Source organism: Oncorhynchus keta, chromosome 35, assembly GCF_023373465.1.
Source record: "Oncorhynchus keta strain PuntledgeMale-10-30-2019 chromosome 35, Oket_V2, whole genome shotgun sequence".
Classification (NCBI taxonomy): Eukaryota; Metazoa; Chordata; class Actinopteri; order Salmoniformes; family Salmonidae; genus Oncorhynchus; species Oncorhynchus keta.
Window position 1 is genome coordinate 24,152,620 of NC_068455.1, and position 26,031 is coordinate 24,178,650.

Here is a 26,031-nt window from a genome sequence, read left to right on the forward strand (position 1 = left end):
AGTGCACGATAGCATTATAAGCAGTAGGTCTAATATAAAAACAACAGTCTACAACAGCTCACGCAGCTAGCCACTGGTCCTGTTAACAGAATATAGCAGCGGTCAGAGGTATTTGGAGAAGTTGCCATGCCGCTCTGCGCTTACCACTATGGTTCCTTCTCGGGCTATTGCACGTTGAAATGTCCACACAGTCGTTTGTCAACCCTGCAGTCCTACTTTTTCTTGCAGGGCTTCCCACCCCCTTATGCCAACAAACATAATTGTTGTGACGGTGCTTCATTTATTACATATTTTTAATTGCTATTTATATTGTCAACCCAAGCAACCGTATGGCGCGTTTGTTGGGAGTTTATTGACCATACAGCTGAATCCAACCCACGAGCTCATCCAACCTGTGAATGGTTCATTTCGACAACAACCAACAATGTCACCGAGCCTGAAAACATATCAAAATAACGATGATGCTATCTGCGTAACAGTGTATGTTATCATGGATGGAGGTAAATATTAAAAGGGATAGATGGCCCGTTTCGGTTTTGTGCGTAAAAAAGCTTGGGCTCAGTGAAGAAGGGCTAACCTCGGTGCAATCGATGGCCGGAGGGTTGCTCCTCCTCTAAACTTCAAACTACACATGATTGATGATATTGTGGAGCTTTGATAATTGACTACTCTGAGGCAAGGCACGGATTTTATCGAGAGAGGGGATTGGACGAAAGAAACATACAACATTACTTTCTCTACAAGAGCAAAGCTTTTTTCTATTTGGAAAAGTTCATTATGGGTTGGGGGGCGTCATATCGTTTAATTTGCTAATAAGCCTCGGTTCACAATTAGCAGTACGATTGGAAGGTATCCCCAATATTTGTTATATTAGGCACACCGACTATACCCACAACACAACATAACAAGTAAGCGTCATGCTCATAATTTAAACACAAAACGCATCCGATATATTTACAGTGACGTTAGGCCTATATATGATTTGATTAGAGATAAGGTTTGATGGCTTGATGGGTTCTTAGTTTAAAATATTTTGGTGAGAAAACTAAGCATGAGTGATGATAACTTGTTTTATGTATAACCGGTGCGAGGTGCCACGCGTATTTCTTCCAGCCTATTTGCAATAGTGAAAACTAGAACAAGTTAACGTTTGTCGTCCGCCTTAACTCCGGCTTTTCGTACTATTATTACACAGTGTTATAGGTCCGCGTTGGCATGTATAGTAAAACGCTATTTCGGGTCTGAATACATTGCAGATTAACACAAATATTACGCTTTTTGTACTTTTCTTTTTGCCTTTCTCTTATCGGCGAATGGAATTGGCTGGGAGTGTAGAAGCTGTGTTGTTTGGCTCCCCCCGAGTTGAAGCCGTCCTTGTGCATACTCTGCATGTCACAGGATTTGGTCTCTCCTCTCTTTCTGTAGCTGTTGTAGGACTGGCTATGTCCACCACTACTTCCGGGTTCCGTCATTTCAGTCTCCCGCCGATCAGCGCAGCAAACTGACTCTGTTCTATAAGCAAGCTAGCAGCCAACCTGCCAACACTCGCTGACACTCACTCATCTCGGACCGCGAGATATACTAAATACCTACGGGGGAAAGGAAAGATCTGAATTGCAATCTCTTAATTTCTTTTTCTTTTTACAGTAATAATAAAACAAATAGCGATCCGGAGGCACAAAGTGGACGCGGACTTGCTGGATGAAAACGGGCTAAAAAGATTCACCCTCTCTTGAACATCATCACCAAACATCATTCATTCATTACCTTGACAACCCCTGGCTTTGATTGACAGTTGGAGTGGCAAAAAGCCATGAGACACGACAGTTTAGTTACATGCAGGTTGTTGATGGGCCGATTGTAAACCTTCAGGTGCTGCTTTAATTATTTTTTTGGGGGGGGAGAGGAAAACAAGAAAAATTGCACAACTCCTGATGCTTCTGCTTGTACTCTACCACATTGGAGAATAGGAGAATTTGCAAAGAAAAGTTGGTTGAAAAAGGAATCGTACCAGTAAATCACTTTCTAACCGGACTGGGATATTAAATATACGACACATCCAGGAGTTTATTGGAGAGCAGCCTGATGGCGCAAAGGGTAGGTTTTAAATCTCCAACACTAACCTATACAAATCCACTAGGAGGGCCTCCATATCGATATCCTCTTGTCAGTGGCGGCTGCTTTACAAAGCATTCATATCTAAGCCGTTTTATTTGACATTTTTGCTGTAGCCTACCTTTACTCTTCAAGCGGAGTGAACGCCTCGGTTTAACAAACGGTCTCCGCCGCATTTGTGGAGCAGTTTTTTTTAAAGGGACTCCTAAGTAATTCTGTGTTTTGCCAAAGTAACCCATCTTCGGGGATTCAGAACTAGAATGTTTTTGGTAATTACAAACCTTATCAACGTATTCACACTATAGTTTAGCCATGGCGAATACCTTTTCTGTCAAAGCAACAGGAATGGCACAAGGATTAGGCTACTTTTTCCAATGTTGGTGTAGTTTCACTATATCGCTTTGACGATAGCCAACTATGACTTAAATGTTTCCTTGTAACTATATGTACATTTTGGGCACATTTACTCGTGGGTTTCTATCCTCTGAGTTTGTTGTTGTTTTATTCCAGTACGATGAGCTGGCCCATTATGGTGGGATGGACGGAGTCGGGCTCCCGGCGTCTATGTACGGAGACCCGCATGCTCCACGGCCGCTACCCCAAGTCCATCACTTGAACCATGGACCACCGATCCATGCCAGCCAGCACTACGGTGCTCATGCACCCCATCCCAGCGTTATGCCTAACAGCATGGGCTCCGCTGTCAACGATGTTTTAAAGAGGGATAAAGATCAAATTTATGGGTAGGTGAACTATAATTACATACCTTATTATTAATCTATTTTAGGCTTTCAGGGTGATTTGACTTATGGACGTTTTACTTGTTGCAGAAGTTAGTTAACTCAGAGTATATGCATTAGCAAGTTTAGTTTAAACAATTTCAAGCATCATTTTGTGTTTGGAAAAAGTATAGTCAAAACCTAGAGGTCTAAGAGTATCAGTCATCTGATATTATCATACCTTATATTTTAAAACGATTGTGGATAACCATTATGATACAATTAACACTAAACCTTTATTAACTAGAAGGATGCATGTTATTGGCACATCGTAACACGGATTTGAACACACTGCAACATTATGGTTATGGATACTTGTAAACCGTTGAAAGGTCCGAGTTTATTTTTGGTATAATCCCCAAAACATTATAAAAGCCATTACTAATGAATGCTTTAGTGTCTGTGCGTAAAGTACATTGGAAAGATATAAGACAATCACATATGGTGTAACTTGTAAACAATGTATTTTGCCATCGATGTGCACATAGCTTATTCATAAGTTGTTTACAAAGTAGGCTACTTTATGAATGAATTTGGAGAAGTAAAATACATTTCAAAAAGTTATCTCAGTCAAAACATTAGAAAGGATAGTCTATATTCCTGACACATTCTTCACTGTTTGCCCTCCTAGCATCTTTAGTTTTACGCTAAACTTTAGCTTGCTGTGTAGCCGTGTGATTAGCTTGTGTTAAGCCTGTGTGGAGGCGCTGGATGCCGGGTTGTGCTCAGGCTCTGTTTCCCCTCTTACAGTCACCCATTATTCCCGCTGCTCGCGCTGGTTTTTGAGAAGTGCGAGCTGGCGACGTGCACTCCGAGGGAGCCTGGGGTAGCAGGCGGCGATGTCTGCTCCTCTGACTCCTTCAACGAGGACATCGCAGTCTTTGCCAAACAGGTCATTTTTATATATATATTTACTAAAAACCTAATACGATTTTCCAAGTGCTTGTGGCACACGTATCTACTTGTTAACTTTTGACATATTTCACTTTTGGGAATTTAAAAGTTAAAGTTGAACGTTTGAAAATAAAAGTGTGTTATATATATAGGCTGTACATAGTCGAAGTTAACACGTGAATTCACTGGTGATATTGAGTTATTCATGTTTACACCGTATGCAAATGCAAATATAATATCACTGTGAATTATGTTTTATTTATTATACAATAGCCTATTATTGCACGAAATCAAATATATATATTTTTAGAATGGATTCATGACTAAATGCCCTCGACGCATGTAAGAAGTAATTAATCACCCATCTTTGGTGTTATTGTAGGTCCGAGCAGAAAAACCTTTATTTTCATCAAATCCAGAGTTGGACAATTTGGTAAGCACTATGCAGGACCACCATTTGACGTTCAATTAATTTCCTGGTGTGACTGTTTGTTACTCTTACTTAGCTTGTTTTGTGGACTTAAACATGCTCTTGTGTTCTCGGCATCGCAAAGTAAATATGTAAGGATTTGATGCAAAAGCACAACACAAATGTTAGATAGGTGTCTTTGAAGTGAACAAGGGGAAGCTCTGAGGGGTTTCGAGTGGCACAGAATTACTTACGGTGTCTACAGGAGGCGGAGAGGGAAGCCTATGATTTGGCGAAAAAGTGCTGTGACTGTCGCTGGGCGAATCCTGTTCCAATGAACCATGGCCACTCATTGGGAGCAATGTGGCTGTATCTGCCGCTGTCATAGTCCAAATCTTAAATCAATAGCCCATCCAATTTCACCCACCAAGATAAGTGTGGGAAGCATAACTTTGTTTTGCTCGAGAACCCTATAGCACAAACTTCAATTAAGTCCATGTGTTTTTGTCATATTAAGTTACAATAACATGATGTGTAGCATTTTGCTTACCATTATACTTTCATAATTTTATCACACCAAAAATGTAGATTTTTATTCTTGTTTATTCCTGTTTTCAGATGATACAAGCCATACAAGTATTACGATTTCACCTTTTAGAATTAGAAAAGGTAAAGATTTTTACAATTCATATTTTTATTGTGTGATTATAGTATTTGAGAGGTGATCAGCATTAGATTCTGTATGCATGTGGCCCGGTTTAACTCGTATAGTAGGCTAGCCTAGTTTGTTGCACACATTTAAAATGTTGACAGTATTGGAATTTAGATGGAAATTAGTTCATATTGCATGAGATGTAACACCTTAACCTGATACAAATATTCATATTTAAAAATGTAAATAATATAATGTTTAATTGTCACACAGAGACAGACTCATAATATAGGTCAGAGTGATTGGATTGAATTCACACTATTCGGCCTATAAATACACTGACCATATTGATCATGCTTTGTCGTTGTTGTTATGCTAATATCACAGATTTGAAGTCTGGAAATTTGACCTCAACTGGTTATTATCTGTCGAGTTCACACATAGTGTTTATTTTTTGCTGTTCAACTTGTTGCTCTTGTAGTCTCAAGAGAATAATAGGCGCTGCAACAATTTCACTATTGTTTCCTTGCATTGGCGGATAATGCCCTTAATAGTAGTTAGGGCCTATTACTGGAATGCCTGCGTTTCCCCATCCTGAAAAAAACGTATTTCTTCTTGGTCTAGGTGCACGAGCTCTGCGACAATTTTTGCCACCGGTACATCAGTTGTTTGAAAGGAAAAATGCCAATAGATCTAGTTATTGACGAGCGGGATGGCAGCTCGAAGTCAGACCACGAAGAGCTCTCAGGATCTTCGACCAACCTAGCCGATCACGTAAGTAATACAACATTTTCTATCTTTATAATAGTTAATCAGAAAGTTCTGTAGGCCTGTTACACCGTCGGCGTTGTATGTGAATGAGCGTTGTTTGTTGGTGGTGATATTGAAGTAGACATTTTTGTTGATAGAATATGTTTCAAATGTGTTTTACCTACGGTATAATTCGTTTGTTATTTTACATGGTGTGAACTGTCATTATAGTCTCCGTTTAGTCTGTGTTGTCGCCCATGTTGACCTCAGCAGTAGGCCTGCAGCAAATGCATTTGGGAAATCGATATTTTTAGGTCAAAAGTCATTGGTTATACAATGCAGTGAGTTATTGTTTTAGTCTTTTGATTAGGGGCATTCTTGTGTGTATAGTAACTGGTTGTTTGTGTGTGTGTGTGTGTGTGCGAGCGCGCGCCAGCGTCTCTCTGTTTGTGAGAGAGCGCGCGCTCGTGTGAGTGTGTGTTTGTGCTATGGGGTTTGCCTAGTCTTTGTATATGGCCGCCGTGCACATCGTGGATTGTTGGACATTGAATGTGAAAGCGATTATCTCTTGCTCATAACTACAATTCTATAGCACGTGTTTGGAGTGGCCTAATGTTAAAAAGACAAGGACATAATTTCCGAAGACAATATTAGTGACGATAATGATTTGTAGCGTGCGTAACAAAGCTGTTGGATTTGGATGCAGAAAGGGAGAAAGTCATATTCACTGGGATACCTTATGGGCTACCATCAATGTCAAACTCATCATTTGGTATTATAAGCCTACCTCTCGACTTGGTAGTGTAGCATTGACGTTATTTGCAGTTGATGTTAATGTGTTTAATTGTTTCTTATTGATCGCCCTGTGGTCTTGCAGTGTCCCCCCCCATTCATTTATATGCACATGAAGTACAGTGCCTTTACATTTGAAGATCGATCTGGTGCCTTAAACATGGCTTTTTCATGTAACAAACGGAATGCTGCATTGCATCGGTGTACTGTAAAGGCCTAATGCACAGTTGATAATTCATTATTGATTTAATATCTGGGATCTGGTCTAATATCCGTATTAAATAGGTTGTAGGGATGACGTGTTGGTGAATTCGGGGTGTGTATATTGCGACAGAGTGACTGACTGGTTAATATCTGAGCAGCACGAGCTCAAGCCTATTAGGAATGAAAGCAGATTTAAGTGTTATGCAAAGTCACTGAGCTGCATCTGTCTAGCTATAATAGAGGCTTATTCCCTTTGAATAGCCGCGGCGTTGTTCAGAGTTGGATAGTCAGAGTGCAATGCCTAAGGTAAATTAAAACACAATTAACACCCATAGCAAAATGGGGCCGAGCAGCGGTTTAAAGCTCAATATTGTGGAGTTCATTTACAGAATAAGTGTAGAAATGAGGCATGCTTTTGTTTATCCTGAAGAGATTAGATAGCCTGTTTAGTTTCGTGGCAGATGGTTGATATACTCGAGCCAGTTTCCAATGTTCCCTCACAATGTTTGGACCTAAGCAATTGTCATCGACTCCATTTGTGAGAAATATTATTTTGATAATTAGCTAATTAAATATGCCAATAAAGAAAATCAGAAGCAGCAATAAACAAACGTGAAGGTGCTTGACAAGTCATTTGTTTTAGGCTCGTTTATATACTGACTGTTGATTAGGTGTTTTAGGTTGGAGAGATGTTTTTTTTTTATTGTGGCAGCAATTAACATTTTACTACAACTAATTGTTGTGTACAGTTTTACCAAAGCAGGAGGTTGCTTGTGCGTTTCTGCACCTTGTTTACTAAGAGACTATAGCGCTGAAACTGTAGTGTGAACTGTAGGCTAATAATGGATGTGCTATCAGATTATCTTTGTGCAAATGTAAAAAAGTATGTGCGTTGTAGTTTAGGCTTTACGTTGTTATGCTATGTTGTACAGTGTGTTGACGATCAGACTTGACCCACCTATTTTGTCACAACTACATCACTATTAATAATATATTTATTGTTACACTGATTTTGTATTATACAGTACTTCTTGACAGTAATGTGAAATGCAGTGCAACATATAATTGCTGATATAACAGTGAAACTATTATGGCTTAAACTGTAGGCCTTGTGTCATGAATAACAGAGGATATTTAGGTCTATAACAGTAGAGTGTACATTCTAGTGGCCTGCACTTAACCAGGCCCTACAACTCTGTAGTTAATGGCTATGTCCCCCACATTATGCACACTCATTTCCATATCATATTTTAGTAGTTTGAGTTGTATATGCCCCAAATATGATGAGGACTAATATGAGTGAACACAACATTGAAATCTGAATTATTTGAACACACGTGTGTGTACTGTAGGGATGGCAAGCAGTTGCAGCTACACTTGTTGTTTTTTATTTATTTTATTATTTATTCTTGCCTCTGTTTTATGATGCATTTCTATCCTCTCCTAGTTGGAGAGGGGAAGACAATTTGATAGTTAGATATGCACATTTATTTAGTTTGAATCTCTGGCGTCCATTTTTCTTTGCTTAGATATGCAATTTTTATATATAGCCCATGGCCTCCTCTCATTTGGTGAAAGTTAGGCTTGCCGGAGATGATGAGGTTCTTCACTGCGAAGGAGACATCGCTTTGAGCTTGTTTTCCCCCCTTTCCTCTCTCCCTGGTTTCTCTCCATCCATACCTGACATTAGAACCCAATAAGAATGATGAGTTATTTACACTTCAACACTGTGTTGTCTTTGATTGGATTATACCTTTGTCAGAGGGGATGAAGCCTTAATGCTACTGTTGATTTCTTACTTTGGCCTTCTATGACTGTCCAACCCCCCCCGCATTTTGACCCCGCACACCGCTACCACCAAGCACCCATGTCACAGGAAAATTTATGATGTTTTGTTACACACGGATAGTGGAAACAAGGGTCTGTCTGGATCTTAGCAAACGATCAGTGCCGTGGTGCTGTTCGTCAATTGCTGTGCTCGCTTGTCTTTTAATTAAAGAAATTACATGTCAGTCTTCTCTGTGCTACATCCAATTAAGGTGGCGAATAGAATTAATGGTTGCTGAATATGATCTGTCCTAATGAATTTGTTCTCTGTGCCTCCTCCTGTCTTTTGCATGGCTTTTTTTCAATCAGTAGTCCTACATATTAGCCAAGATGTTCATTTTCCTCCAATACATGCACATTGCTATTGAGGCTGTTTTTTTTTACGACTTGTGCATAGTTTGTTTGTTATGAAGAAATATTGTGGGAGTTGACTTTCTGCCACTCGGTTTTTCTCTCAACGCTTGAGGGCTGCTGGTTGTAGTTCCCACAAAGGTTATGTGTAGGTTATCTTAGCTCTGCACGGCCGGAGAGAAAACACTAGTGTTTACATTTCATTCTCTGGTAAAGGCTTGGGCTGTAAAAACACATTGATCGGGATGGTGACAAGGATTCATGCCAATACTATGATATACTGTACAATATACAGTGGCTTCTGTTGTTATCATTGGACATGTAATAAATGGCCTGTTTCTTTAAGTGCCTATGCTTAGTACTACACGCGCTTTGCTCCATAATTGTAAACTCTGCCTCCCTGCGTAGCCTACGTCTAGGGAATTTGTCCGTTTTGGAAGGTGTTCTAATATAAGTAGCTCTCGCCAACTGGACTGACTTTGTTTGGATCCCCCCATCAAAACAATGTGTCGTTGAGTGGCCTGACTGCACTGTTCGAGACAATTGTTTTGTGTCTGGGCCTACGTTTCCTATTTGATTAGTGTTCAGATGCAGGGGCCTGTTGGCTGGCATGTCTAATCACTATGGGTAGTAGGGAGAGAGTGGCTCGAGGCTCACTTGTTGCAGTCCCCCACCCCTCTGCTACCCACACATCCCTCCCTCCTAGCCCCATAACATAGACACCAATGCAACCTACAACTGAGATAAAACACATTCCCGGAGTTGTAGTTTTATGATCATATTCTTAAGATATGTGTAAGCTTATTTTACACCAGGATTTGTTATATTTTTATGAGCATTTACCTTATTTCTCTTAAAAATATGTCATTCAAATTGTCATTCATATTCCATTCACATAGTTCTATGTCACATTGATAGGTTTAGACTAATACATGATTCTTGAATTTTCCCTATACCCATCATGAGGTTGCTACAACCTAGCCTATGAAAGAAAGTAGGTACACAGGTGGAGAGACAAGGTGACAGACACTGGCACATTCAATACTGCCTTGCACACTCTTTCCTGCACCTAGCTGATCTAGGGTGTAATCATTAGTCCCAAGAGTTGCAAAACCATGTTGCAACTAAAACGAGAATTTCTATTGGACAAATTCAGGTAGGTCCATCCCGTTTTGTTCCATTTGCTACTGTTTAAGAAACCTTTTGCCCCAGAATCGGTAGAATGAATACACCCCTTATCACCCGCACACACTGCACTTTCATAGCAGCCATACAAACTGCATCATCACATCTACGTGCTTTCCTCCTCTCACATTTTCCCTTCGCTTGTGGACTTCAGTGCACAACACAACAGCTGTATTTGACCAGGCGAAAACACCTCCCCATGTAGGGTTGGGTGGTATCCAGATTTCCATGTCATCATTACCGTCCTTCTCTCATACCTGCATATACGGAATTCCAAGCTTAGTACACAAGGGGGCGCCAAAAAAAAAAGAACAAAAGCCCATTGGGCATGTATTACCAAAATGCTAACAAAATTAGCACAAGTAATAGCTCATTTTAATGGAGGCTGGTAGCTAAATATGCTAATGAGTGAAAACGAAAATAAACAAATTGCAAAGACAGGCAATCCAGCTCATAAGGTTATACATATATAGGTAAGAGCTACAGAACGTAATATTTGGTGAGTTTGGACATTTACAAGTGATTGTGCATGCTTCTCTGAAGGAAGAACGGTGCTGGCTCTGGAGCAGCATGTGTAGGCTACAGGTTGTGTCTGTGTGGAGTCTGGAGTCGCTAGGGCAACGGGCCTGCCTGCTCTGCTCTGAGAAGATGGGGAGGAGCAGACGGGTAACAACAGAGAGGAGAAAAAGCAGCAAGGTACTCAAGATAGTGGCAGCTGTACAAATAACTCATCCAAAGGGCTTTGACTTCTCAAACACGGCAGAAAGCTAACAATATGATGCCCCGTCACCTTATTAAGTCAGCCACTTACTTAGATTAATGAGCAAGTTAAACTTAGGGGTTGTGTTAATGAAGAATTTGTGTTTTTCACGCAGGAAAAAAATATTAAACGCATAACAAATATCTTGCTGTGTTTTTTAAATGCAGATTTTAAATGCTTCTTATTGTAATATCTGCTTGGCATCAGACACATTTTGTACTCCATTTGCACTTCTCTACTCAGAGATTCCTCTCTGTTTGAGTCAGGTTGTTGAGTAGGCTAAATTAGCTGCATTAGCTAGCTAGCTAAGTAGGTGAAATTGGGAAAAAATTACAATAAAATATAGCTATCGCTGTCGCTCTCTGCTGCTTATTTCTTTTGGAAGATATTAATTAGTTAAAAACTGTTTAATTATTGCTTTTTTCTCTCTACTGCTGTGCTAGCTAGCTGTGGCTTATGCTTTCAGTACTAGATTCATTCTCTGATCCTTTGATTGGATGAACAACATGTCAGTTTTTGCTGCAAGATCTCTGATAAGTTGGAGGACGCCCTCCAGAAGTCGTCATAAATACTTTGTAAATCTATGGAAGGGGGTGAGAACCATGAGCCTCTGACGTTTTGTATTGAAGTGAATATACCCTAGGAGGACAAAAATTGCTGTCCTCCAGCTACACCATGGTGTTACTGTAGACCTTCATTGCAAAACAGTGTTTTTTAATCAGTTATTTGTTGACGTGAATATATTTAGTACAGTTTTAACTAAAAATAATAGCTTTTTTAAAGTTTCACAATTTTTATTTTTATGAAATTCCCTTCCTCCTCATGTCACTAGAATAAGACCCTCTATAATTATTGGAAAGGAACATCAGCTCAGCACCTTGCACTTTCAACACCCTGTGAAGTTCATCATAACTTATTTAATGTGTAGAGGAAAAAAACTGCATTGTTTCCCGAGACCTAAGTGAGAAGAAAACACACCATATCATCGCGTGACTCCACGTTTACTTCGATATGATGGTTATTATATCAGTATGTGCACATAAAGGCGTTTCCACCGCCATTTCTCACATGAACAAATGTTACTGATACAAAAAGATCTGACCATGTCGAATTAACAAAAATTGTTGGTTGGCATTTATAAAATTGTACCAAAACTTCCTGTTTCCGTCGCAGCTGTCGTGATTTTTTTTTATACGGTATGACTTTACTCATATAAAGACTGTGGATGGAAACGCATTTAAGGTTGTAAATCACATAGCTCTCAATGGTGTGTAATCAAGTTTTTATCTGTGCTTTCGGATGGAATGATTGCACATGTAATGTGCCATTCAGTGCAATGAAGACTTATTTTGCCCTGAAGTGAATTCCCCACTGTACACACTGCCTGCCAGCCACGCCTATCACTTAAAACACACAATGGTGAATTATTAGATGATTAATTCATGTTTCCTTTTTATTCTTGGAGGATAATTGTAGGTGTTGTAAAAATGCTCAGTTGTTTACTAGAAGAGCACCTTCACTTTTGAACATCTTTTTTTGGCGTGTCTCTGTAATTACGTGTCAAATTCAACAAAAATGTGCAAGGACTTTACTTGCATATGCGGTGTGGCAAGATGTGTCTTGAAATGTCAGCTGGCTATGATTTATGTTTCTGGTGTGTCAGCAATATGGGACATGTTCAGTAGAGGAGCCTCCCAGGCCCAGCCGTTGTAGGAAGCAGTACTACAGTATACACTACATCAGTGTAGTCCCCCGCCTCACTCTGCATTATACCTATTTGTCAGTGCCCCTTCCTCTTTTTCAGGCCCTGGGTTCTTGGGAATTTGAATTAAATTCAATGACGGTGCTAAATCAATTGTATTTTAAAGTCCAAGAAATGTACTGAAGAAGAAAAAACCAGTGAAATTGCTGTGATGGGTAGGGCAAGTGTGTGTGTACATGAGAAAAGGAGGACAACAGGAGGAGAGGAGTGAGTTGTTCTCCTGTTGACCTGATGCACTACAAGGCTCTCCCCACATATTGTATCCTGCATTTATATTAATTACAACATGCATTATCAGCTGTGAGTCGCTAACCTCAGCAAATAGAGAAGGCAGCCACGGGAGACCAAGCTTGCCTTGTATCTTATTTTCCATCTAGTCTATCTATTATCTGTATGCCTGCCTGTCTGCCAGCCTGTCTGCCTGCCTGTCTCCGTGCCTGTCTGTCTGTCTGTCTGTCTGTCTGTCTGTCTGTCTGTCTGTCTGTCTGTCTGTCTGTCTGTCTGTCTGTCTGTCTGTCTGTCTGTCTGTCTGTCTGTCTGTCTGTCTGTCTGTCTGTCTGTCTGTCTGCCTGTCTCCCTGCCTGTCTGTCTGCCTGTCTGTCTGCCTGCCTGTCTGTCTGTCTGACTGTGTGCCTGTCTGTGCTGTGTGTTGTGTTGCGTTTGCTCGTTGCTGCTCTGGTCTCTCCTGGTAACAGTGCTCTTTAACACAATTAGAGAAGAGCATGGAGTGAACCATGTTTGACTCCTAATGATGCCAAGCTACAGGGAGTAGTCACATGACGTGGTGCTACAGGCATTATGATTTGTTGTTGTTGTGATCTTGGTTTTTAGATTGACGAAGAAAGACCCTTTTGGGTGAAGTAGTTTTTTTTTACGTCTTGTTTGAACTTTAATAGACTCATGGGAGGCATGCTATCTGTGTGTGTGAGTGTGTGTCTGCCTGTGTATTGGTAATGCAGGCCTTGGTTTGCGCTCACCTTTCATAGCTTGGAGAGGTTCACTGAATAATTCACAGCAGGGAAAGGAAGGCTATTGCTTTTGTCGCCCTGTTGAGTGTGGAAAGTTAATGCGGTGTTGGGATATTTATTGCCATGTTGTGCGAGAGCTGTTATTGATGAGAGGTGAGCGACATCTACGCATAGTGAAGCACCTGTTTGACTAAATTAAAGCATGAGCATTTGTTTGGACCTACATCATTTTCCTTACTGTTGTTTGGTCTTTGCTTATGTTACAGTGACCAACAGGGCCTAGTTTAGTCCAAGGCATAGATCCCTGGCCAAGCTTCCATTTACTGTACTTCTGGCTAGCAAATCACTGCCAAATATCACTCCCATTAGCTAAGCTGTCTCTGAATTGAATTTAGTACTAGAGCCATTAAAAATGACACATTACTGTGCTATGATAGCTAAATTAAGTCATATCGATTCAGCAATTGCATTAAATCCATGTGGTTCCCTGGCCTAGCTGGCCATCAGATCAGAGGCTGTAGTGTTGTGGAGAGAGCGAGAGATAGAGAGAGTCAGTGAGTTAGTTAGCGTACTGTAGAGTACCCTTCTAGGTCAGTCTGGCCGGCAATGGGTGTTTCAGTGATCAGGAAGTGGAACCCAGTCATTTTCTTCCCTTAGAGCAACAAGAGCCCATTTGGAGTCTGTGGAGCCTGGCTCTGGCTAAATACATCATGCGCTGCCTGGGCTCTTGAGGCTGCGTCCCGCCGAGACACATTTTCAGCCTCTTTATAAATGAATCGGCTGCATTTCTGGTGGCTGGGGTTTGGACTTCATGGCCTCCGAGAACGGAGATACTATTTTACTGTCTCAGTCGCTATTCTTTTCTCTCTCTCAGAATGGCTGTCTCTCTCTTAGTCTCTCTCCCTCTGTCTCAGTCTCTCTCCCTCTGTCTCAGTCTCTCTCCCTCTGTCTCAGCCTGTCTCCCTCTGTCTCAGCCTGTCTCCCTCTGTCTCAGTCTCTCTCCCTCTGTCTCAGCCTCTCTCCCTCTGTCTCAGCCTGTCTCCCTCTGTCTCAGTCTCTCTCCCTCTGTCTCAGTCTCTCTCCCTCTGTCTCAGTCTCTCTCCCTCTGTCTCAGTCTCTCTCCCTCTGTCTCAGCCTGTCTCCCTCTGTCTCAGCCTCTCTCCCTCTGTCTCAGTCTCTCTCCCTCTGTCTCAGCCTCTCTCCCTCTGTCTCAGCCTGTCTCCCTCTGTCTCAGTCTCTCTCCCTCTGTCTCAGTCTCTCTCCCTCTGTCTCAGTCTCTCTCCCTCTGTCTCAGTCTCTCTCCCTCTGTCTCAGTCTCTCTCCCTCTGTCTCAGTCTCTCTCCCTCTGTCTCAGCCTCTCTCCCTCTGTCTCAGCCTCTCTCCCTCTGTCTCAGTCTCTCTCCCTCTGTCTCAGTCTCTCTCCCTCTGTCTCAGTCTCTCTCCCTCTGTCTCAGTCTCTCTCCCTCTGTCTCAGCCTGTCTCCCTCTGTCTCAGCCTGTCTCCCTCCCTTTGCCTGCCCTTCCGTTTTTAATGACATTGGCTCAATAGAAGTGTAATAAGATGGCTCACGTTAGTGTTGTTACCCTCTATGTAAAAAATATACAGATAATTGTAAAGGAAGGCTCTTGACCGCATCGAAGCCCACCTCTTTTCCACTCCCTCATTCAGAAGGGCTACAACCCACGTGGGGGCTATTGTTCGGCCTGCCTTGTTCCCCCAACTCCTCTCCTCTTCTGGGTAATTCTCCCAGCTCTTTATATGATTGCCATCCGGAGAACAGCTGACGCTGAGAGGGGTTGTAGTGGAGTGCTGGCGCTGAAGGGCCTGTGTCTGCCTGCTGTTTGCCACTCCGCTCCGAGCTGTTTGAGAACACAGCCTTCCTCCACAAAAACTTACCAGATGAAAGGAGGGCCGTTGAGCTGCTCATAGGCACAACCAGAGCCAGAGCAGCAGCGGCAGCACATAAGGACCAGCCAGCCAGTCAGCTAACCGCTCTGTGCTGCTGTCTCATAGCCTCTCCTCATGAACTCCTCTCTAGGCAATCTCCTGTCTGTCCTCCCCCAGAACAGCTCACTCAAACTGGGGCAGCCTCACTAGCAGGCAAATGTTCAGCAGGATCGCTACTGAGCTTAAAGTGATTGGTAAAAACAGTCTCTTTTGAAGTAATTCTGTGGCCTGTACTTTCCCTCCTGCTTTTAATATATGTATGTGTATTTGAGACAACAACAAAAAATTGAGCTGTGAGAAGTGGACTAAGGTTTGTGGGAAGCCTTGGTGCAGGCCTGTGTTTGTTTGGCTTGGGCTTCTTTCAAGGGGCTGCTTCTCCAAGGCCCCAGACAACGTTGGGCCAACGTCGGCCAACATTTTGTCATTGTTTTAAAAGGTGACAAGTTAAGTTGGGATAGACTAGACTTTGTTTGTATGTGTGTGTTACGGTGTATGTGTGCGATGTCTGTGTGAATGTAAATGTATGTGTGTGTATGTGACTCATGTGTCTATCTGTACTGTGTGTATAGGGGTGACGTGGTCAGTCTGTCCCTCTGTGGTGTGAATGGCAGAGGAAATTCCACTTGTAGCCTGCCTTCGTGTGGCACTGATAAAGCATTTCCTGTACTGTGCTGTGGGACGCCAGTTCCCCGGTCAGGACCAGCAGGGACCTGGGAATGACCAGGAGAGAGAGAAGGAGGAGAAAGAGAAAGAGAAAATGGGAGGAGAGAGAGGAAGGAGAGAATGGAAAAAGAGAGATGGAGGAGAGGGAGGGAGGGAGGAGAGAGGGGGAGGAGAGAGGGGGAGGAGAGCGAGGGAGGGAGGAGAGAGAGGGAGGAGAGCGAGGGAGGGAGGAGAGAGAGGGAGGGAGGAGAGAGAGGGAGGAGAGCGAGGGAGGGAGGAGAGAGAGGGAGGAGAGCAAGGGAGGGAGGAGAGAGAGGGAGGAGAGCGAGGGAGGGAGGAGAGAGAGGGAGGAGAGAGAGGGGAGGGAGGAGAGAGAGGGAGGAGAGCGAGGGAGGGAGGAGAGAGAGGGAGGAGAGAGAGGGAGGAGAGCGAGGGAGGGAAAAAAGGAGTAGGGAAAGGGAGGAGAAACTGTACTTATGATTTACATTCACACAGACATTGCACAAGTTTTTATTGTGCAAACCATGCCACTATTGGAGCCAGTTGTCTCTGTAGGAGTGCTCTGAGCTTTCTCTGAATGTATGTGTATCTGTGGGTGTGTGTGTTTCTCTGTGTATCTGTATGTGTGTGTGTGTGTGTGTGTGTGTGTGTGTGTGTGTGTGTGTGTGTGTGCATTGTTTGACAGATTAGAGGGAGAATCACTGTCATATCTTATTTTCATTTCTGACAGTGCTAATGATGAATAGCTCTTGTGGTGTATTTAGACTTCTTTCCTCGATATTTCTCACTTGACACGGAAGTCTCAATTGGTTACGGTATAAACTAAGTCCACGGGCCCGGCCATATGTGTTTAGACAATTCCTCAGCGAGCGCCCTGCCTGCACCGTTCAAAATCAGACACCACATTAACTGTCTTCTCTGTGTTGTGTGCTCTTATGTATTAATGAAACTGTGTGATTGCAGAGTTTAGACATTAGTGCCAGCTGGTTTAGTGCATGTGGCTTTTGTCTTTCTGCTTTTGATTGTGGCAGCGTTGTTGATTGTGTGCTAGGGGGGATGAGTAGATGTCTTTGCTTTCCTAAGGAATGCAAGCAGTCACAGAGATCCTCACTGCACTGTAGACTCTTACAGATGTCACTCTGACGTTTCCAACATACTCATGTGGTCTCCCGCTTTCTTTCCCCTTCTCCCCCTTCTCCCCTTCTCCCCCTCTCCCCCTCTTCCCCTCTCCCCCCTCTCCTCCTCCTTCCTGCTCTCCTCTCCTGGTTTGCGGTTTGGATGGGGAATGCGGACGGATGGATCCTTCTCTCCCTCTCTTTTGTAAAACTCCAAACAGAACCCAGCTTCCTGGAGAGACCACGATGACGCCACCTCCACACACTCGGCCGGCACACCAGGGCCCTCCAGCGGGGGCCACGCTTCACAGAGCGGTGACAACAGCAGCGAGCAAGGTGAGCCAGCATACACACATGCACACAGGTATGCACGCATGCACACACACACACACACACACACACACACACACACACACACACACACACACACACACACACACACACACACACACACACACACACACACACACACACACACACACACACACACACACACACACACACACACACACACACACACACACACACACACACACACAGCACATTATTAACTGCTGTAAACTGTAGCTATTTAGGGGTGGAGTTGAACAGGGCTCTAAGAAAAGCAGGTGATTAATAGGATGTTTGTTCCAGTTCTCACTAGAATTTAAAACATTAACATTGCTAGCATGACAAGACTAATTACCACTCAGAAGAACTTCTGTTTTTATCTGGCTCTAGTCTGGATGGACTGCTTGCCAGCCAGCCTGCCACAATGCATTAAAAAGAACAACCTGTACACAATATTATAGTTATAATGCAAGTCATGTCTGTGAGTCTGCATTTTGGATAGTTACAGTGTTCTGACTTTCTAGTATTCAAACGAAGACTTCAACACAAGGCATCACACCAAAACAGAACTAACAAACTTGTTTCAATTCATGAATAAGGGATTCAACACTGTTATCTTAATGTGTCTTTGCTAAGACAACAGTGGTGATAGCCACTAGCCTTTCCTTTCTTGTCCTGCCCTTGTTTTCAATGTTCTCTGTTGCAGTCAGAGCTCCTTTTACTGGCGGCAGTGTGTGTGTGTGTGTGTGTGTGTGTGTGTGTGTGTGTGTGTGTGTGTGTGTGTGTGTGTGTGTGTGTGTGTGTGTGTGTGTGTGTGTGTGTGTGTGTGTGTGTGTGTGTGTGTGTGTGTGTGTGTGTGTGTGTGTGTGTCTGTTTCTGTCGGTGGTTTGCATGGAATTTCCTCACACACACACACGCTCTTCTTCCTCACACTGTCTGTCTCCACAACAGGCCAGATGCTTGTCATGTCCAATCACGGCTATCCTTTTGCAGATAGGCAATCAAATGTATTGATGGCGTGTGTGTGTGTGTTCTGTGGTTGTGCTGGTTTAATCATAGAGTCTGTCTGAGTCTGTGGGTCTGTCGGAGTAGCTGTGTTGCTGAACCATTACTGACCACAGAGACACTCCTAGAGTAGACCTTTGTGGTGGGCCCGTGTCAGGACTAGTTGCATCAAAGGCAGCTGACTGGCTGAACGGAAGGGGCTTGGCCTTGACAGTCAGTATCTCCAGTTCTCGAGGTGCACCGCGAATTAGAGAGGAACTGGCCAGTCACTGTGGCCTGTGTCTGGCAAGGTGAACAGCTCTGAGATTCAGATCACATATTGAACCCCTTTTTAGAAACCAGTATAGCCACTATATATCTGTCAAAATATTGATTTGTTAAATTCAGGTTTATTGAATATACTATACCTTCTCATTGTTGGTCATCCCTTCAAAGCCAGTACATGAGTTATAGAGACTAAGCGATGCAGAAAAGAAGGCTGCACAAGGGAGAGAAATAATAGAGAGAGGGAGGAAGTAGAAAGAAATGCACTGCCTATTGATTATCTTACACGCATATGTACAAGTGACCTGTAATCCACAGAGCACTTATCGACTCCTCTCATCACCGGATCCAGTAACGGCTGATCAATATGGGCCAAGACAGTTACCGTACGACGCTGAGCACTGGGCCAAGTAGGACCCAGACCAGACCTGGGCCTCCCTGCCCCAGACCAGACCTGGGCCTCCCTGCCCCAGACCAAAAGGGGATAAATGCTGTACTTACCTCCAGCTCAAACATCCGAGTGAAAAAAAGGAAAATAAGGAGGAGGGGGATAGAACAAAAGAAAGAGGAGAGAGAAAAAGAGATGCCAAAACGAGGAGGTGTAGAGAGAAAGGAGTAGAAAAAACAGAGTAGGGACAAGGAGGAGAGAAAATCAAGACAGAGAGAAAAAAAGAGTACGAATGAGAAAGAAGAAGAGAGAAAGGAGCGAGAGAGAGGAGGCAGCTGATTTAATGGTCTAATGAGGCCGTCCTCTAGCCAGTTGTTTCGTGTGAGGCGCGCTCTGACCTTTAGCTCCGCTCGGGAGCCGTCTGCCTCATTTTTCACATTCTTGCAATTACGTTTACGCTTGAAGCTCTCCCTGACTCACAACTCTGGTCCTTCCACTCTGACAGAGCCCCCTGTCCTCTCCCCTCCACTCTACTCCTCTCCATGCATGGATAGCCTTCTCATCTCAACCACATTTCCACGTTACAAAAATACACTCCATAGTTTGAACACTTAAGCCCACAGAGAAAGAGCAAAACGTGTGCCTCACCTAATTAATCAGGTATTTAACAGGTTAGCCTCTGTTAAAATGGGTGGAGGTTGAGGTACTGTAGAAAGAAAGAATGAGGGAAAAGGGATAGAGGGAGAGAAAGAGAGAGTCAGGGAGGCGGAAGGAAAGACAAGAGCTGTAAAGGACAGAACAAAAATCCATAAGTAAATCATCCTTTTCTGTGAATACTTGTAGCCTTTCCTGCAGTCAATGACCAAAAGCACCCTCTTTGGCCTTATCGGTGGAATGTTATTAAGATTTGTCATAATTTCGTAATTAATAAAGTTTTAAACATTTTTTTATGACGGAAATCCAGTGTTTCTATGTCAAACAGTTTCAGTCTTCTGTGATGTATATAAAGTGTAATATTGGGATCCAATCCCAAAATGTATTACATTTCAACTCTGACATGGTACAGGTGTCTGCTTTGTTGTAAGCCCATAACCATGTGTGTGAGGTGTATACTTTTGTTTCACAGTAGATTTGTTTAAGACTACCAATAATTACTCTGTGTGGGCCTGATTTAGCCCACTGCAGGTTGAAATATGTGTGGGCCTGATTTAGCCCACTGCAGGTTGAAATATGTGTGGGCCTGATTTAGCCCACTGAAGGTTGAAATATGTGTGGGCCTGATTTAGCCCACTGCAGGTTGAAATATGTGTGGGCCTGATTTAGCCCACTGCAGGTTGAAAGATGTGTGGGCCTGATTTAGCCCACTGCAGGTTGAAAGATGTGTGGGCCTGATTTAGCCCACTGCAGGTTGAAAGATGTGTGGGCCTGATTTAGCCCACTGCAGGTTGAAATATGTGTGGGCCTGATATGGCCCACTGCAGGTTGAAAGATGTGTGGGGCTTAAAAAATCGCTTCATTTCTTTTAAATGAGAAGTCTTAAGGCCACCTTTTTGGTTCTTGTATTTTCTAGTGAGTGTTGAAATGTTCCTGATTTATAAAACCTACACGGGGGTCTCTCTCTGACAATGGCTGAGTGGATGCGTTGGCGAGTGTGAATTCTCCTATTGTTTTCCTCCTCATGTTAATCAGTCATCACTTTGACGGTTTATAGTTCCTGTTAGGTAAATTACATTACAGCATACACCTCTCATACCTTTCCCTCCCTTCTGAGATAGTGTGAGTGTAGATACAGGCCTAGAGAAAATGTACATTCTTAACAACATCATCTCTTGCTTGTATCTCAGCACTGAGCATTATTCTGAACCCCTGCCAGAAAACATTTTAACCAGTGAGAAAATATGTGTATCCCCTCTTAAGGAATAATTTATTGTGAAGCAGTAAAGCAAGGTGAAGCATGCTCATAGCTGTCAGTAGAGATTGCCAGTTAAGGTTTTGACACATTGGAGAGAGGGTTTGGGTACAGTACACAGGCCTGCTAACACCCCACCCCCCTTCCTCCTCATCCTCCACCTCATTCGCTCACACACTTTTTTCCCACTCTGAAATCCCTTCCAAAAATGAAAATATTAATTATCACCTTCGGGGGAAATTCTGCACTCTTACTTACTGTCTGTGAGTCGGAACTCCATGTGTTGTAGCTTGATAAACAGCAGTGGTGCATGGGAGAAGTTTCAATAGGCTTCCTTACAGATTGCAGCTCAGTGCTCTCCACTATCAGAGTATCAGTGTTGGCTCGGTTTGAAGCCCTTTTGATTAGCAGCTCTTTTGATTTATTCCGAACTTATTGAGACACCAGAAACGTAAATGAAGTAGTAATAAGTCAGACCTGATGTCGGTGGCTGTTTAAAAATATGAGTTTATTTTAAAGAAGGTGGCCAATATCAGTTTAAAACACCCAAAGTGTGTTTGAGCTGGAATCGGATGAAGCATAATCCACTTCATGTCCATGCCAAACATTGTACAGTCAGATACACTCACAGACTCACTCAACTACAGTACATCCTCACTACTGATACAACTTCAAGGTAGGGAAGCTCTTGCTCTCCCTCCCTCCCTCCCTCCCTTTTTTCAGTACGCTCCTATAATTATTAGATATGCATGAAAACCAAACCATGTTGACATCTTGAGTGGTGAGCAAAAGGCCTCTCTCTACCATTCCCCCTGTTTTATTACCAAAAGGCCTCTCCATACCATTCCCCCTGTTTTATTACCAAAAGGCCTCTCTCTACCATTCCCCCTGTTTTATTACCAAAAGGCCTCTCCATACCATTCCCCCTGTTTTATTACCAAAAGGCCTCTCTATACCATTCCCCCTGTTTTATTACCAAAAGGCCTCTCCATACCATTCCCCCTGTTTTACTACCAAAAGGCCTCTCCATACCATTCCCCCTGTTTTATTACCAAAAGGCCTCTCTCTACCATTCCCCCTGTTTTACTACCAAAAGGCCTCTCTCTACCATTCCCCCCGTTTTACTACCAAAAGGCCTCTCCATACCATTCCCTTTTTGGTTTTATTACCAAAAGGCCTCTCTATACCATTCCCCCTGTTTTACTACCAAAAGGCCTCTCTATACCATTCCCCTGTTTTACTACCAAAAGGCCTCTCTCTACCATTCCCCTGTTTTACTACCAAAAGGCCTCTCTCTACCATTCCCCCCGTTTTACTACCAAAAGGCCTCTCCATACCATTCCCTTTTTGGTTTTATTACCAAAAGGCCTCTCTATACCATTCCCCCTGTTTTATTACCAAAAGGCCTCTCTATACCATTCCCCCTGTTTTACTACCAAAAGGCCTCTCTATACCATTCCCCTGTTTTACTACCAAAAGGCCTCTCTATACCATTCCCCCCGTTTTACTATCAAAAGGCCTCTCCATACCATTCCCCCTGTTTTACTACCAAAAGGCCTCTCCATACCATTCCCCCTGTTTTACTACCAAAAGGCCTCTATACCATTCCCCCTGTTTTTCTACCAAAAGGCCTCTCCATACCATTCCCCCTGTTTTACTACCAAAAGGCCTCTCCATACCATTCCCCTGTTTTACTACCAAAAGGCCTCTCTCTACCATTCCCCTGTTTTATTAACAAAAGGCCTCTCCATACCATTCCCCCTGTTTTATTACCAAAAGGCCTCTCTCTACCATTCCCCTGTTTTACTACCAAAAGGCCTCTCTATACCATTCCCCCGTTTTACTATCAAAAGGCCTCTATACCATTCCCCCGTTTTACTATCAAAAGGCCTCTCCATACCATTCCCCCTGTTTTACTACCAAAAGGCCTCTCTCTACCATTCCCCCTGTTTTATTACCAAAAGGCCTCTCCATACCATTCCCCCTGTTTTATTACCAAAAGGCCTCTCTCTACCATTCCCCCTGTTTTACTACCAAAAGGCCTCTCTATACCATTCCCCCGTTTTACTATCAAAAGGCCTCTCTATACCATTCCCCCTGTTTTACTACCAAAAGGCCTCTCTATACCATTCCCCCTGTTTTATTACCAAAAGGCCTCTCTATACCATTCCCCCGTTTTACTATCAAAAGGCCTCTCCATACCATTCCCCCGTTTTACTATCAAAAGGCCTCTCTCTACCATTCCCCTGTTTTATTACCAAAAGGCCTCTCTATACCATTCCCCCTGTTTTATTACCAAAAGGCCTCTCTCTACCATTCCCCCTGTTTTATTACCAAAAGGCCTCTCTCTACCATTCCCCCTGTTTTACTACCAAAAGGCCTCTATACCATTCCCCCGTTTTACTATCAAAAGGCCTCTCCATACCATTCCCCCCGTTTTAGTATCAAAAGGCCTCTCTATACCATTCCCCAAATTTTACTATCAAAAGGCCTCTCCATACCATTCCCTTTTTGGTTTTATTACCAAAAGGCCTCTCTCTACCATTCCCCCTGTTTTATTATCAAAAGGCCTCTCTCTACCATTCCCCCCGTTTTACTATCAAAATGCCTCTCCATACCATTCCCTTTTTGGTTTTATTACCAAAAGGCCTCTCTCTACCATTCCCCCCGTTTTACTACCAAAAGGCCTCTCCATACCATTCCCCCTGTTTTATTACCAAAAGGCCTCTCTATACCATTCCCCCTGTTTTATTACCAAAAGGCCTCTCCATACCATTCCCCCTGTTTTATTACCAAAAGGCCTCTCCATACCATTCCCCCTGTTTTATTACCAAAAGGCCTCTCCATACCATTCCCCCTGTTTTATTACCAAAAGGCCTCTCCATACCATTCCCCCTGTTTTATTACCAAAAGGCCTCTCCATACCATTCCCCCTGTTTTATTACCAAAAGGCCTCTCTATACCATTCCCCCTGTTTTATTACCAAAAGGCCTCTCCATACCATTCCCCCTGTTTTATTACCAAAAGGCCTCTCCATACCATTCCCCCTGTTTTATTACCAAAAGGCCTCTCTATACCATTCCCCCTGTTTTATTACCAAAAGGCCTCTCCATACCATTCCCCCTGTTTTATTACCAAAAGGCCTCTCTATACCATTCCCCCTGTTTTATTACCAAAAGGCCTCTCCATACCATTCCCCCTGTTTTATTACCAAAAGGCCTCTCTATACCATTCCCCGTTTTATTACCAAAAGGCCTCTATACCATTCCCCCTGTTTTATTACCAAAAGGCCTCTCCATACCATTCCCCCTGTTTTATTACCAAAAGGCCTCTCTATACCATTCCCCTGTTTTATTACCAAAAGGCCTCTCTCTACCATTCCCCCTGTTTTATTACCAAAAGGCCTCTCTCTACCATTCCCCCCCCTGTTTTACTACCAAAAGGCCTCTCTATACCATTCCCCCTGTTTTACTATCAAAATGCCTCTCCATACCATTCCCCTGTTTTATTATCAAAAGGCCTCTCTCTACCATTCCCCCTGTTTTATTATCAAAATGCCTCTCCATACCATTCCCTTTTTGGTTTTATTACCAAAAGGCCTCTCTCTACCATTCCCCCCGTTTTACTACCAAAAGGCCTCTCCATACCATTCCCCCTGTTTTATTACCAAAAGGCCTCTCTCTACCATTCCCCCTGTTTTATTACCAAAAGGCCTCTCTATACCATTCCCCCTGTTTTATTACCAAAAGGCCTCTCCATACCATTCCCCCTGTTTTATTACCAAAAGGCCTCTCCATACCATTCCCCCTGTTTTATTACCAAAAGGCCTCTCCATACCATTCCCCCTGTTTTATTACCAAAAGGCCTCTCCATACCATTCCCCCTGTTTTATTACCAAAAGGCCTCTCTATACCATTCCCCTGTTTTATTACCAAAAGGCCTCTCCATACCATTCCCCCTGTTTTATTACCAAAAGGCCTCTCCATACCATTCCCATTCCCTGTTTTATTACCAAAAGGCCTCTCTATACCATTCCCCTGTTTTATTACCAAAAGGCCTCTCCATACCATTCCCCCTGTTTTATTACCAAAAGGCCTCTCTATACCATTCCCCCTGTTTTATTACCAAAAGGCCTCTATACCATTCCCCCTGTTTTATTACCAAAAGGCCTCTCCATACCATTCCCCCTGTTTTATTACCAAAAGGCCTCTCTATACCATTCCCCCTGTTTTATTACCAAAAGGCCTCTCTATACCATTCCCCCTGTTTTATTACCAAAAGGCCTCTCCATACCATTCCCCCTGTTTTATTACCAAAAGGCCTCTCTATACCATTCCCCCTGTTTTATTACCAAAAGGCCTCTCTATACCATTCCCCCTGTTTTATTACCAAAAGGCCTCTCCATACCATTCCCCCTGTTTTATTACCAAAAGGCCTCTCTATACCATTCCCCCTGTTTTATTACCAAAATCCCCAGCAAAAAAAAGTTTTGTACATTTTCTCAGCAATTGAACAATCCTCCATGTTCTGCAGCTACACAGACTCCCCTGAGAGGTGCAGAGAGAGAGAGGTTGAGCGAGATCGAGAGAGGTTGAGGGAGAGCGAGAGAGGTTGAGGGAGTGCGAGAGAGGTTGAGGGAGAGAGAGATTGAGGGAGAGAGATTGAGGGAGAGAGAGAGAGTTTGAGGGAGAGAGAGAGAGTTTGAGGGAGAGAAAGAGAGGTTGAGGGAGAAAGAGAGATTGAGGGAGGGAGAGAGAGAGAGAGTGGTGGGGCTTGGTGGGAGCGTGCTACAGTAGCCCTGGTGGCGGTGTGGTGTGTGTGTTTTCAGTGTGTGCAGCTCGCCCATCCTTGTCCAGGGTCCCCTCTAGGCAGGGCCATTGTGGTTGAGCTGACCCGAGGGGGGTCATTCCTTGTGGGGACACGGCTCCCTGGTCAAACCCAGAAATCTGGCAGTTTCCAGAA

The 26,031-nt window shown here is 43.3% G+C and overlaps 1 protein-coding gene across 5 annotated transcripts in view; it reads left to right on the forward strand.

Moving 5' to 3' along the window:
• The first annotated feature begins 864 nt into the window (after positions 1-864).
• LOC118369066 (homeobox protein Meis2) overlaps positions 865-26,031 on the forward strand; it is a 126,761-nt gene continuing 101,594 nt past the window's right edge. The window contains exons 1-7 of one of the 5 annotated variants that reach the window (XM_052496713.1): positions 865-2,097; positions 2,626-2,858; positions 3,645-3,786; positions 4,171-4,221; positions 4,816-4,866; positions 5,474-5,623; positions 17,395-17,509. In XM_052496713.1, coding sequence (XP_052352673.1) covers positions 2,086-2,097; positions 2,626-2,858; positions 3,645-3,786; positions 4,171-4,221; positions 4,816-4,866; positions 5,474-5,623; positions 17,395-17,509 — 754 coding nt within the window. In that variant the 5' untranslated portion in view covers positions 865-2,085. Of the gene's footprint in view, positions 2,098-2,228; positions 2,385-2,625; positions 2,859-3,644; positions 3,787-4,170; positions 4,222-4,815; positions 4,867-5,473; positions 5,624-17,394; positions 17,510-26,031 lie in introns of those variants that run through there. The other 4 variants (XM_052496711.1, XM_052496714.1, XM_052496715.1 and 1 more) reach the window with 4 other exon arrangements.